The 12,500-nt window shown below is 45.7% G+C and overlaps 1 protein-coding gene across 3 annotated transcripts in view; it reads right to left on the bottom strand.

Annotated features, from left to right (window-relative positions):
* The window catches only part of LOC311313763 (tuftelin-like), a 14,821-nt gene extending 9,917 nt beyond the window's left edge, over positions 1-4,904 (bottom strand). For 2 of the 3 annotated variants that reach the window (XR_014630621.1, XM_084443946.1), the window contains exon 1: positions 3,099-3,858. Coding sequence is in view for 2 of the 3 variants with exons in the window: in XM_084443946.1 (XP_084300072.1) it covers positions 3,099-3,182 (84 nt within the window). In the remaining variant the exon portion in view is untranslated. Of the gene's footprint in view, positions 1-3,098; positions 3,859-4,686 lie in introns of those variants that run through there. The other variant, XM_084443947.1, reaches the window with a different exon arrangement.
* Between the last annotated feature and the right edge of the window lie 7,596 nt (positions 4,905-12,500).

Below are 12,500 nucleotides of genomic sequence, written 5' to 3' on the forward strand. Positions count from 1 at the left end.
TATGTTCTTACCAGCAGGATATGGGTAGCCGCAGGTATGACAACCCTTTATGAAACTACCGGACGCCTGAGTATCTGATATACACACTGAATGAACAAACACACACACTCGTCCAGCTAGACCACACCAGAACAAAGCAGACCACGTCAGACGCCGGGGAATTAGAAAGATGTGCGGAGAGAGAAAAGCAAGGGAGGATGGAGAGAGAGAAAAAAATGAAGACATTAAGAATGAAGTTGAACGGTCAGGAGAACAGACTAACATCCCGCATTCCTTCCATTCCAACCTGTCTAATTATAAAACAACAGCAGACAATAAATACTGTTGAATCTCGTTGTCTTTTATTATTGTCCTTGATTAGCTCTGCGTTGTGTTTTTTGTTTCCAATAAAAGACGGACCCCCAATCTCCATGTATACCACACAGTCCAGTGTCTCCTTTCTCAGGTGTTCCAAATGAATCTCTCCAACACGGGATTTGAGTCTGAGCAAAAGCGGTTTATTCCAGAAGGTATAACATACAAAAGAACATGGCAATGTCTAATGCACAGATGACCTGTCTGGATGCTGGCTGAACCCAAATCAAATAACATACAGCAGAACAGTGGTTTTAACCTCCTGACGAGAGGGAGGGGTGGGTGTCCCACACCCCCCCTACGTCCTTCTAGACAAAGCTGTCTCTCTCTCTTCTCAATCATGCGGCCTTGCAACTAAGATAGGATGAGGCGCCTGACGCCCTCGTATCTAAAGAGTCGGTTTTTGTACACCACATGAGAGACTGTCACCCTTACCCTAGGGACATATACAGCTATACGGTGGGGACCTTTCCCTATGCCTAGACCCCCCTTGGGTAGCATGCATGACTCCGTAACCTCCGTCTCCAGGAACCCTCAGGCAGTCACACAGGAGTCATACACCTACACACATTGGAACCAGCTGATAATGTTAATGATTGACAGTTCTTTCTAGCAGCCAGCTCTAGTACATTTTCATCAATACCCTACATTAACCCAAGCCTGGCAGGCAGAAAGACAGAGTAGAGAGAGAGAGAGAGACCAATGGACAAAGAGAAAGGGGGGAACAGGGAGAGCGCATTTCAAGGAATGTGTTAGACAGGTCCCCTGGCCTCCAATAGAGAAGCACACAACGGCTCACCTAATCCTCTCCCTCTCTATCACACACACACACACACACACATACTCTATACACACAGACACACCAGAGCACCATGTAACACCAGCCCCCCACAGGGAACACAGACAATAGTGGCATGCACACAAACGTGCACACGCGCACGCACACACACGCACACACACACTTAGTGGTTCTTCTCGGAAGTCACCCAAAGTCCACTTCTTTTACCCTTATAATAATAGAGCAGTAATCTGAAACTATGCACTGAATGAATCCCCACTGGGGAAACTGAGAACAGACACAAAGGGTCACGGGGTCGCTGGACAGGAGGCCTCTGACTCCTGAATGACTGGTTCTATCTGCCTGGGAACGCTATGCACTATTTATTCAATACAAGTGACCTTCAACCAACCAGCACAACATTACGACCCGATAAACAACAACAATACTGGCCATCTCTAACAACATAATGATGAAGGTGTGTCCTTCCTGGTGTGAGGGAGAGCACTGTTGTTACTGTGACACTGTAACAATGAGGAAGGCCGTTTTTCATATACAAAGTGGCATACCAGCAGCTAGCTGGGCCCAGAAGGACCAGTCCTCCACAGAGCACAGAGAGAATGCACCAAAACCATTCCTCCTACTGTGTTACACTGTGTGTGTGTGTGTGTGTGTGTGTGTGTGTGTGTGTGTGTGTGTGTGTGTGTGTGTGTGTGTGTGTGTGTGTGTGTGTGTGTGTGTGTGTGAACTTGTGAGGGGCATGTTTCCACACCTGTGTGCAGATGTTAGGGTGAACAGCAGAGCAACACTCGAATTGTATGTGTGTGTGTGTGTGTGTGTGTCTGTGTGTTTGTGTCACAAACTATGTGTTTGTGAGAGAGAGAGAGAGAGAGAGAGAGAAAGAGTGAAAGTGAAAGAGACAAGGAAAGATTGTGAGAGAAAGAAAGAGTGGGAGAGAGAGACAAAGAAAGTGTGTGAGAGAAAGACAGATAGAGTGTGAGAGTGAGAAAAAGAGTGTGTGTATGTGTGAGAGAGGTAGAGAGAGAGAGAGAGAGAGAGAGAGAGAGAGAGAGAGAGCAGAGTGCCAGAAGCACAGGTACAGCATGTACCTGTTCCAATCAGAAGGGAGGAGGAGAGTAGACGAACATGAAGAAGAGGGACCAGCGAGCTCACGTGAGAGCAGTGTTCAGCTTGACAGTTCTAATGTGTTTTGTACTCCCTCCAGAGAAGGCAGGTGACAGCTCTCTGCATATGCAACACAAACAGCCCATAAATCTATTCTAACTGCAGGGCATGGAGTGAGAGAGTTATGGTGACAGTGACGTCAGGAGGACCGTCCTCGTTAGACTTGGTTCCAAGGTACATTTTTAAAAATGAAGTGCCAGCCACATCTCTGGAATTTGAGCCTTACTTCGTTGGTGCAGTATACCCTGTAACTCCGACACCCTGACTTTTTGCAATGCGACAGGGTCACATAGCTGGAGATACTGTTCTGCCAATACTGTCTCTTCCTGCATACCTCAGTGTGAGAAAAGAACAGTGTGAAATGTCACCTCAGTCTAGGCCTATACCTTCTCCTCTTCATAGGTGTGTGAGTAGGTCATGTCTAGCCGACTCAGACACTGATGTCACACACACACGCGCGCGCACACACACACACACACACACACACACACACACACACACACACACACACACACACACACACACACGCAAACTCCTGATTCACTCACAGTCACTCATTTGGAACTTAAGTAATGATGTGATGTTTTTCAAAATGTGTTGACGCTGACAAAAGCCTGTGGGAGAAGAATTATGAGATTGACTGACTGAATCCGGCCTGTCCAGCAGCTGACCATGGGTGTGGTCACGGAGCCAGGGACACGGGAGCGTTAGACATAATTATGAGCTCACTGCTTAGCCATAATAACACATTAGTGAAGGTTTGTATCAGAGGTGGACATACTGTCCTGTCTCTGTCTCTACAGGGGTCAGGACTGGCGTTTTGGATACTCCCGGACACTATACAGCTCAGTAGCCATCCATCCATCCATCTTCATCCGCTTATCCGGGGTCGGGTCGCGGAGGCAGCAGCTCCAGCAGCTATACAGCTCAGAAGCAAGTTACACAAACAAGAAACAATCACACACTGAATGCCTGTTCCAATTCTGATACAGACAAGGTCTCAGTCACTATCTGCTATTTCTGGAACATCCCGCTCCCCCATGTCGGTCACGTCCAGTTCATCCTCTCCCTGACCGGTCATGTCCGGTTCACCGTGTCGTCAGAGACTTGTATGCACTGCGATGCTTTCTCATCAGTGACCTGATGACCAGATGATCACCACTGTATCAGCTGTGGCCTGCTAGTAACTAATACCATGGAGAGGGCGTGGGTGTGGAGGGTGTTTGACCGCTGACCTCATATGATAAGAACTTAAGAAGCTCTGATTCTGGTACAAAGGTGCCAATAATCTGAGACTGGCACAGCACCCTTCAACACACCCTGTGGCTCATTGTGGCGTGTTCTAATGCCAAGCTTGATAAACAGGCCAGCAGTGCAAATATGAAACGTAACTACCTGACAAACCTGTACCTGTTCAAATAATGTACAGCCTGTATCATTTGACTGTGTGAGAGTGTTTGAACACCTTGACCCTAGCATCAGTTTTACAGCCTTTTACAGCACTGATAGGAACTATACTGACAACGGGCAACACACTGACTGGGTATCTAGGACCAGTTCACACAGACAAACCCCTCATCTTAACCATTAGACCATTATCTGACCCAGGATCAGGGTCTGGAGAAGAAGTATCGCCCTATAACAGATCCATTAAGTCCAGGACGGCAGGAGGCCGTCTATCTGGTGAAAGTGTCATGTTGCACGGCAACACTTTGACCATCAACACTTTGACCATCGACAGACTATGAACAGGGCCACTTTGTCCATCAGCAGGTGAATGATTAACTTTGCCCATCTGCAAATAAGCTGAGCCTGCGTCAGCAGGAGACAGGACAGTTACTATCTGACTGACAGTATGGAGAACATCTAGAGAACATACTGTACTACAGGAGATCTGAAATGACTGTCAGAGCTCATGGCAAGTGTGTGTGTGTGTGTGTGTGTGTGTGTGTGTGTGTGTGTGTGTGTGTGTGTGTGTAGGCTAATAAGGCGACATGGGCCATTAGAACACACACTAAAACCACATGAAGCCAGTGATAAGCCAGGTCAGACTTCTGAGGCATGATCCTCATCTGCCACCACAATGAAGCTATGTGTGGGAAGGGGACATTTCAATGCGTCAGACGGTAGGCTAACCTTCTTTCAAAATACAGAATATGATAGGCCTAACCATATTATCTCTCAACCTGTCCGGCTGACGCACTGAACTTGATAGCACCAACCAGACCCTTATCTTAACTCTCAACCCAGAGTGGTATTCTGGGCGCTCTGAGCGTCGTCTCCACTAAGTTTCGAGTCCTTTGTCAAACCCACAGACTTCCGAAAAACAATGTCTGGCCGGCACAAAGAGGACAAGAACATTCTCTTACCGCTGGTTCATCTCTTCGGATGTCCTCAAACATACACACGCGCGTCACACCATTCATCTTCGAGAAAGGTGGGCTAAACGAATAGCCTAGACTTGGCAAAAACTTGAATAAATGAGGATAATATAAATATGACAAAGCCCTTCGTTTGCAATTTTCGAGTGCTTTTATTCTGCTCCGTCACCTCGCTGATGATATCGGTTTGCAAACGGACAACTGAACTATTCGTTAGTACCGATAAACGCTTTCACAAGCGCGAGCCCAGCTCTTTCCCCCTCCCTCCCTGTATCGTCACGTCAGAGCGCGAGTCTGGAAGTGACCTCAGCAGCCAGGCAGCTCACTCTCCCAGTCCCCGAGCTACACAAAATTATATTAAACACGGCAAGGCACGCAGGTGCATCTTGCAAGAAAGCAAATCACCCTCAGGCACTTTCTAACAAAACTGAAATAGTTATTGGCTACTTTACTGCTATCGGACATTAAAAATGTAATGTGAAATATTTGGAAATTTCCTCAAGTTTGTTAGGAAGACGGTTAGGGTAGGGTGACCATCCCCAAACCGGACCACCCCCCCCCCTATTTTAAAGGTAGGTATAAAATAGGCGATATATTACATTCATAACAAAGTAGGCAATTTATTGACTGATTTCAAAAGAAAACATAGCCTATAAAATTATCTTATTATTAGATTAAGCCTATAATTATCGATTGCTTTCAAAACACCGGCTGCTCATCAGAACAATAACGAAATAGCAAAAAGTGGCCTATCTTGTTGTTGGCTAGGCCCAGCCATTGAAACGAAGGTTAGGCCTACTGTCGTAACCACGGTTCTATGAACTAAGGGACTATACTAGCCCAGACTCTAATGGGATATCTTCCGCCTACCACATCAGGGGTAACCGAGCCTACAGAGTCAGCTCACCATGGGATAGGACTGCCATCCCAGAGCCAGACTTACGGCTATAAAAAAGGCATAGCCAATCAAAAAACAACAGTCTTGATGACCGGGTTAGAGCAGGCTCCAGAGCCGGACTTATGCCAAAAAAGGGGCAGAGCCAACAGAACCTCGGACTCACAGCTGGAATGGGGGAAGACGCCCCAGAGCCAGTCTTACGGCCCGAAAAGATAAATCATATGGTCACAACCATGGATGTATTATATAAACTGGATACAGCCACTCCATTCACTGGCCGCTATCAACAATGAAGCCCTATTGAACCGCGCCATCTTGGCAAAATTTGTAGTCATTTGACTATTTCCGGTTACTTTTGACTTGCGCAGTTGTGCTTTTCTGGCCTTCCGGTTACTTTTGACTTGCGCAGTTGAGCTTCTCTGGCCGACGCGCGTCCACGAAAAAGTTCACATTTTTTAATGAAAATGACCACAAGACAACCTCCTGTGCATAGTTGAAATGGTAGTGGGATACGGTGATAAACTGGAGTGATCATTTGACAGCAATTATTAGCCTTTTCCAGGAATGGACAGAAATGGGATATTTTTAGAATAACAGGAATTTATTCACATACAATGTAAAGGAGTTGATGTGTAGCATGAAGATGAAACGATACACTGAGTTTGGGTGTTTTCAGTCAACGTTGGCGTTGACCGCTTCCAGCTATCGAATGGCCGACTGGTGTAAGATCGATAGCCTAACGTTAGAGAGATAAATGTAGGCTATGGTTATGTTAATAAAGCTAACAATGATGTTGTAACATGCATGCAGCACTGCCGATCTGATCTGAACGATTGATTCATTATTACCATGGATCGGTATTGGGATTGATCAAGGGCGAGTGTGAAATAGCAGCCACGAACTCAGCGGGTTTTCCGAGATGCGGTAGCCGCGGCCAGAGCTCCTGCTGGCGGGGAGTGAAGCTCTTCAACTCGCCGGTCACTGGCTCCCTGGAGGAATTTAGCCTGGCTGCAATAACGTTATCGCGAACGGAATGAATACCATCTACTAGCAAACAAAACATGTTCAATTATATTTAACTTGTTAAAACTAAGATGCCAGGATCAAAAAATAATTTCTCCAATTGATATATTTGACAAAAACAGGTTAATATGCAAGCCGGTTTTCATTGCTAAATCAAAGCGGGGAGAGCCGGGAACGCGCGTCTACATTTCAGAGAAATGTGAACTTTTTCGTGGACGCGCGTCGGCCAGAGAAGCTCAACTGCGCAAGTCAAAAGTAACCGGAAATAGCCAAGTGACTACAAATCTAGCCAAGATGGCGCGGTTCAATAGGCCTTCACTTTAGATTTCGATTCCTGGGGGCTTGGTCACAACGCACAAACACCCATGGCCATGGTCCGCTAGCATCAACCCACTGCTGTGATGAGGTCAAGAGCGATCACCACTGCGGTCCGCTAGCTCAATCCAACTGCTAAGGAGCAGAGGCTGGCGCGAGCACCGCCGAACAGACCCTGCGAGGGGCAGCCACATTGAGTCGGTAGAACCTGGCAAAAGTCCTCAACAAAAATACATTGCCTCATTATATTTTTTGCATTACATTTTCTATATGAATTTCCCTTATATGTATCTCTCCTAGCTTTTTTCAATGCATCCACAAATTTCCCTGTAAACTCCAGTGAACTACATCTATTCAGCTCACACTCACAAATGAACCCCCATTGACACGGAGCAGCTTCCATGAATGCCAAGTGCTACTGCACACTGAACAAGCCAGATGCAACAGTATTCATGTTGTCCCCCCACCCATGATGCATGCTCCTTTCAGTGGAGGCTGGTGACTCAAGACATTGGGGAGGACCGGAGGGAAAGATGCGACCCCCGTTGGGGGCATGTTCTCCCTTATCTTTCCAGATGTCTCTTTTGCTCTTGCTGCTGGTGCTAATACTACGAACTGATAAAATGCTGCAGACTCATTGCTTGTGGCACACAATTTGTTTCTATCTGCAGATCAGTCTGGCCTTCCTCAACTTCCAAAGATTGCATTTACAGCTAAGCCAGTCAGGGAGACAGGGACTGTGTGCTCTAACTGCTGTTCTGTCCCCCTGATTGGTTCTATTGGAAAATAAATGATGAATATTCCATTAAAATATGAATATAACATAGAACACACACTAAAATGAAATAAAAGAAGCTGTGTCCTATTTGTCCATTGTAGTACTATATCTGACATTGACATTGGAGTCATTGGGTGAAATGACATGGGAGCTAATGACAAAAATACATACATTTTACACATGTAATTTGCTGACGTTCTCGCATTGACTACTAAGAGGCAGGTTGATTTACCAGTCATTTTTGCTCTGCAACTGTCATAGTGTGCTATCAAGTCCATGATTAAGTCCTTGTAGGTTAGTTGCCCTTGTAAATAGCAGTCATGCCCTCTAAAAGATTGCTCTGTTAAGTCTCACTTTAACATTTTAGTTTGGACTCTGCAAACACGCTCCCTCATCAATCTCGTTGATGGACACATGACCAATGACCAAAAAGCTATTGCACTGATGTGATTAAAACTCTCGTCATGCCTATATTCGTAGCCCTACAGAATCCTTGAGCAGCCCCCAGTGTTAAAGTTAGGCTAGCTGTTCCCTTACCCCCCTCTTCTTTCAGTCTTTCTGGTGGTGACGTAGCATGAATATGAATATATTCATTTTATGTGGATAGTATTTAACTCCCCGAGCTCTAAACTCTGTGGAAAAAGTAGAAGGGCCCCTGACCTGAGCACACACGCACGCACACACACACACACACACGCACACACACACACACACACACACACACACACACACATCCATCAGAACATACTAATATATAAATCTTCCTCATAAACCTGACCATGTCATGCTGTATTACTGATACGTCCCAGCTCTTGGAACACGGTAATTACATTGTTTTAGAGAGAGAGAGACTAAGAAAGAGAGAGATCTCTGACTCATTCCTCCTCCTCAGACCTGCATCACACAAGAACATGTTTCCATACGTCAAAAGAATACAGGGGCTAGATGTGGGGGTTAGAGACGTGGGGGCAAGATGACTAAGAGACTAACGGTCTGTTCCTGCTCAGGACCAATCTGTCAAAATCTTGATTTTTGACAGATTCAAGATTAGTCAGTTAGCCACTTAGTCATCTAGCCCCCACGTCTCACTTTCCCCTATATTATTTTGATGTATAGAGACATGTTCTTGTGTGATGCAGGTCTGAGGAGGAGGAGTCAGAGGTCTCTCTCTCTCTCACACACAACATCAAGCAGGACTGGGTTCTATCAACACCAATATGCCCTCACCAGTAGACTACCTACCCTCTGCACCTATCTCACAAGGACATCGAGATGTATATAGAAATAGACAGCACTGTGTAGATGTTGAAAGAATCATGACTACTTTGTTAAAGCTGGGATATATTCCTACCAGGTGTGTGTAGGGCTACACTATGTGCTGAACACAAAGGTTTAACTCAAATACTGTATGTAGGAATTAAAAACGCTGGCAAGCTGGGAGATGAAAGGTCTACAACAGGACCAACTAATTAATATATATCCACTGGCTCAGCAGGTAGAGCTAATTAGTCACTTCTACACGAGCTAAGGTTGCTCCATAAACACATTCTGCACCACTAAGTCACCACTAAGCCTCTCTGGCACTAGCATGCCCTAGTGTGACATCATCAGAAAATTACATGCTGCTTTCTGATGAAATCTGAATAGCCCCTCCATACTAAATACTGTATCAATGAAATAGTTTACCATCCAAACAGGTACATTCTGCACTAGTGTGATGTACAGTTCTAGTCAAGACTGAATTGTTGTGCCCCCACGCCCAAGCCGATCCCAGTCCCGTTCCCAGTCCCACTCAGCGTGTCATCATTGAGGTTGGGCCCGGCGTCTCCTTCAGCAGCAGGTGTTGCCCATTACCATCTGGCCAGCTGAAGCCAATCACCGCCTGGGCTCGGCACTACTGCAGGCTGCTGGAGACAGACGTCGGGTGCTTGAACGTTGACAACTGTTTGGCTCCCTCCGGCTCTAGACCCAGTGTCTCCCCAGCTCCACCTACGCTCTCCCTCAAACCTCCAAAGCCCCATCTCCACCGCTCCTTCCCGCCAGCCTCTCTTTCCTCCCCGGGACCCCATCTCCCCGTGCTCCCCTTCCCAGGACCCTCCCAGACGGATCTCCCCCCACACCTTCGACCCAGGAACCCACCTCTCGGACTCTCCCTGTCGCTCCCCCCTGTCACTAGGGCTCTTCTTCTGCAGCACATACTGTACACGACACTCCCCGGTACATTTACACTCGCACCACGCTTTGCACCTAGACACTGCCACACGTAGTATAGCACATACACACATTTTTATTAAACCGTTGAACTTGGATCCGGTGTTCTGTCTCTGCTTCTGGGGTCTCTGGCGCATTTGGCTAGCAGGTATTATTGGGTCCTAACATGAATAGTGGGGATACAGCTAGCCCCCATGCATTTCCCCATATTCTCTTGATGTGTGCTATGGATACATGTTCTTGTGTGATGCAGGTCTGAGGAGGAACTTGAGGTCTCTCTCTCTCATTCTCTCTCACTCTATCAAGTAGGACAGGGTCGTACAGTATCAACACCTACAGGTATACTCTCTGAACTTACTGTATCTCACAAGGACAGATGTAGAAATAGATATTGTAGATACACACAGCACAGACGTTCTAATCAGGGAGCAGATGAACTGTGATGAGACACAGTACCAGAATGGTGTCCGTCACTGGCCACATGATCTGGGCCCTATTCCTTTCAAAGTTATGCACATATGTTGAGAGAAAAATGACTACTAGGTTATAGCTGGGATATCTGTTTTCCTACCCGGAGTTGTTATGGCTACACTACCGTATGTGCTGAACACAGTGGCGTCACTCAGATTGTAGGAATTCAAAACACTGGCAAGCTGGTAGATAATAGGTCTACAAGACTCCTCCCTCTCTTCACGCCTACATTCGGTAGATCTGATTAACTTCACTGAAACATGAAGAAGCTATTATATTTCTGCTAAACTCATTAGTTACAAGTGGAGTGAATAAATATTCTCTTTATCAAACCTCCACTGACTCATCAGGTAGAGTTCATAAACACATATCACTACACCTACACACCCTAGTGTGACCTAATCAGATTTCTTCCGAAAATTACATTATTTCCTTCTTGTGGATATTGTGACATTCCAGCACGTCCATAGTAAATATGGATATAAATGAAATGGTTTACCGTTGAGACAAATAGGATATAGTCTGCACTGTATCAGATAGGTGGCCTGTTTCATTTCATTTCATTTATTTGAACAGGGACAGTACACATGAATCAACCACAGGGGTAAATGTGTCAGTCTTAGCAAAAAAGCTAAATTTCAACTGCAGTGAGGCCAGATATAATAAGCCATCGCAAAATGGAAAATTATACTGTAGTTAAAAAACAAAACACACACTATACAGACTCTGCTAAAAAAGACAACAAAGACACCGACAGGGCAGACAAATGAGACAGACATTTAGTTCACTTATTCGCTTGGGAGAGTCATGATTCATGGTCACACAGTTGATTGTTAAGAAGCCAGTTCTTCAGGCTGAGTTTAAAAGAGTGATACGTTTGAGCGGTGTGTATGTGCAGAGGCAGGGCGTTTGAGCGGTGTGTATGTGCAGAGGCAGGGTGTTTGAGCGGTGTGTATGTGCAGAGGCAGGGTGTTTGAGCGGTGTGTATGTGCAGAGGCAGGGCGTTCCAGAGGTGCGCTGCTTTTATAGAAAATGCAGACTGGCGGAAGGAACTTTGTGTATATGGAGAAGTTTGAGAGATGTCCTCCTAGAAACAGAGACATGGTGGGGGTATGATCTGGATGGGCGGTGCGTAAAGTAGATGAAGATGAAATAGGGTAGGCTACTGGAGTAAACTTAAGTATGAATGAAGGGGGGATGAAGGGAATGCATTGTTCTCCCATTGAATAAAAGAGAGAAGAGCTTCCCAGTCCTTCATTTCAAGGTCTGTGGGAGTCGGTAAGATCAGAGAAACAACACACACTTCTGGAAGTGTGAGACACCCCTGTGGTGTGTGGCTCAGAATAGCAAAGTTGTTTTTAGCTCACTTGTTTTTGCATATTAGCATGTCATATACTCTGGGCTGTACTGTAAACCATTGGCTAGTGAGTTCGGTTCTGTAATAGCCAGTACAGGCTTGTATCATTAGGCGTTACTGGGGCCTCTTCTCATACTGAACCATTTTTAGAACTCTCTCAACGATCCTACATGTTCCAGACATTCCTGTTTTAGTATCTCTGTTTTTGGCAGTGATACACATCAGAAGCCGTCCATCAGGATTTATGACTTGCTGGAATGAACAAAAAGGTTTTTGCACAGTCAGGCTTTCTGGAGCAGGCAGTTATCCAAATCCCATAACCAAGTGAGGTGGCATAATACCATCATTAGGCCTACTGATCTATGACAAATAAACAGCATTGAGCCACAAACTACATGAGTTGGGTTTCTGTTCAGGATGTTAGTTTTCATGCCTGTAAATGATCTTTGCTGGAAGTCTGAAAATAGTCTGTTCATTACACCGCATCCTGCTTTACGCAAGCTCAGTGTGTGTGTGTGGTCTACTCAACGAGCATGAAAGCTTTATTAGGAGAGTAAGTGAGCAGTTCATTTGTTGAGGTTAATTGACCCATTTACTTGCACACACGCGCACATGCACACACATACTCACACAAATATCACAAATTCACACACACACACACACACACACACACATACAAACACGCACACTGAGGTGAAATAACAGGAAATGGGTGCAGCCACAGTGAATAAAGTCACACAGTAAAACAT

The sequence above is a fragment of the Borostomias antarcticus genome (assembly GCF_949987555.1).
Source record: "Borostomias antarcticus genome assembly, chromosome: 10".
NCBI classification, from domain to species: Eukaryota; Metazoa; Chordata; class Actinopteri; order Stomiiformes; family Stomiidae; genus Borostomias; species Borostomias antarcticus.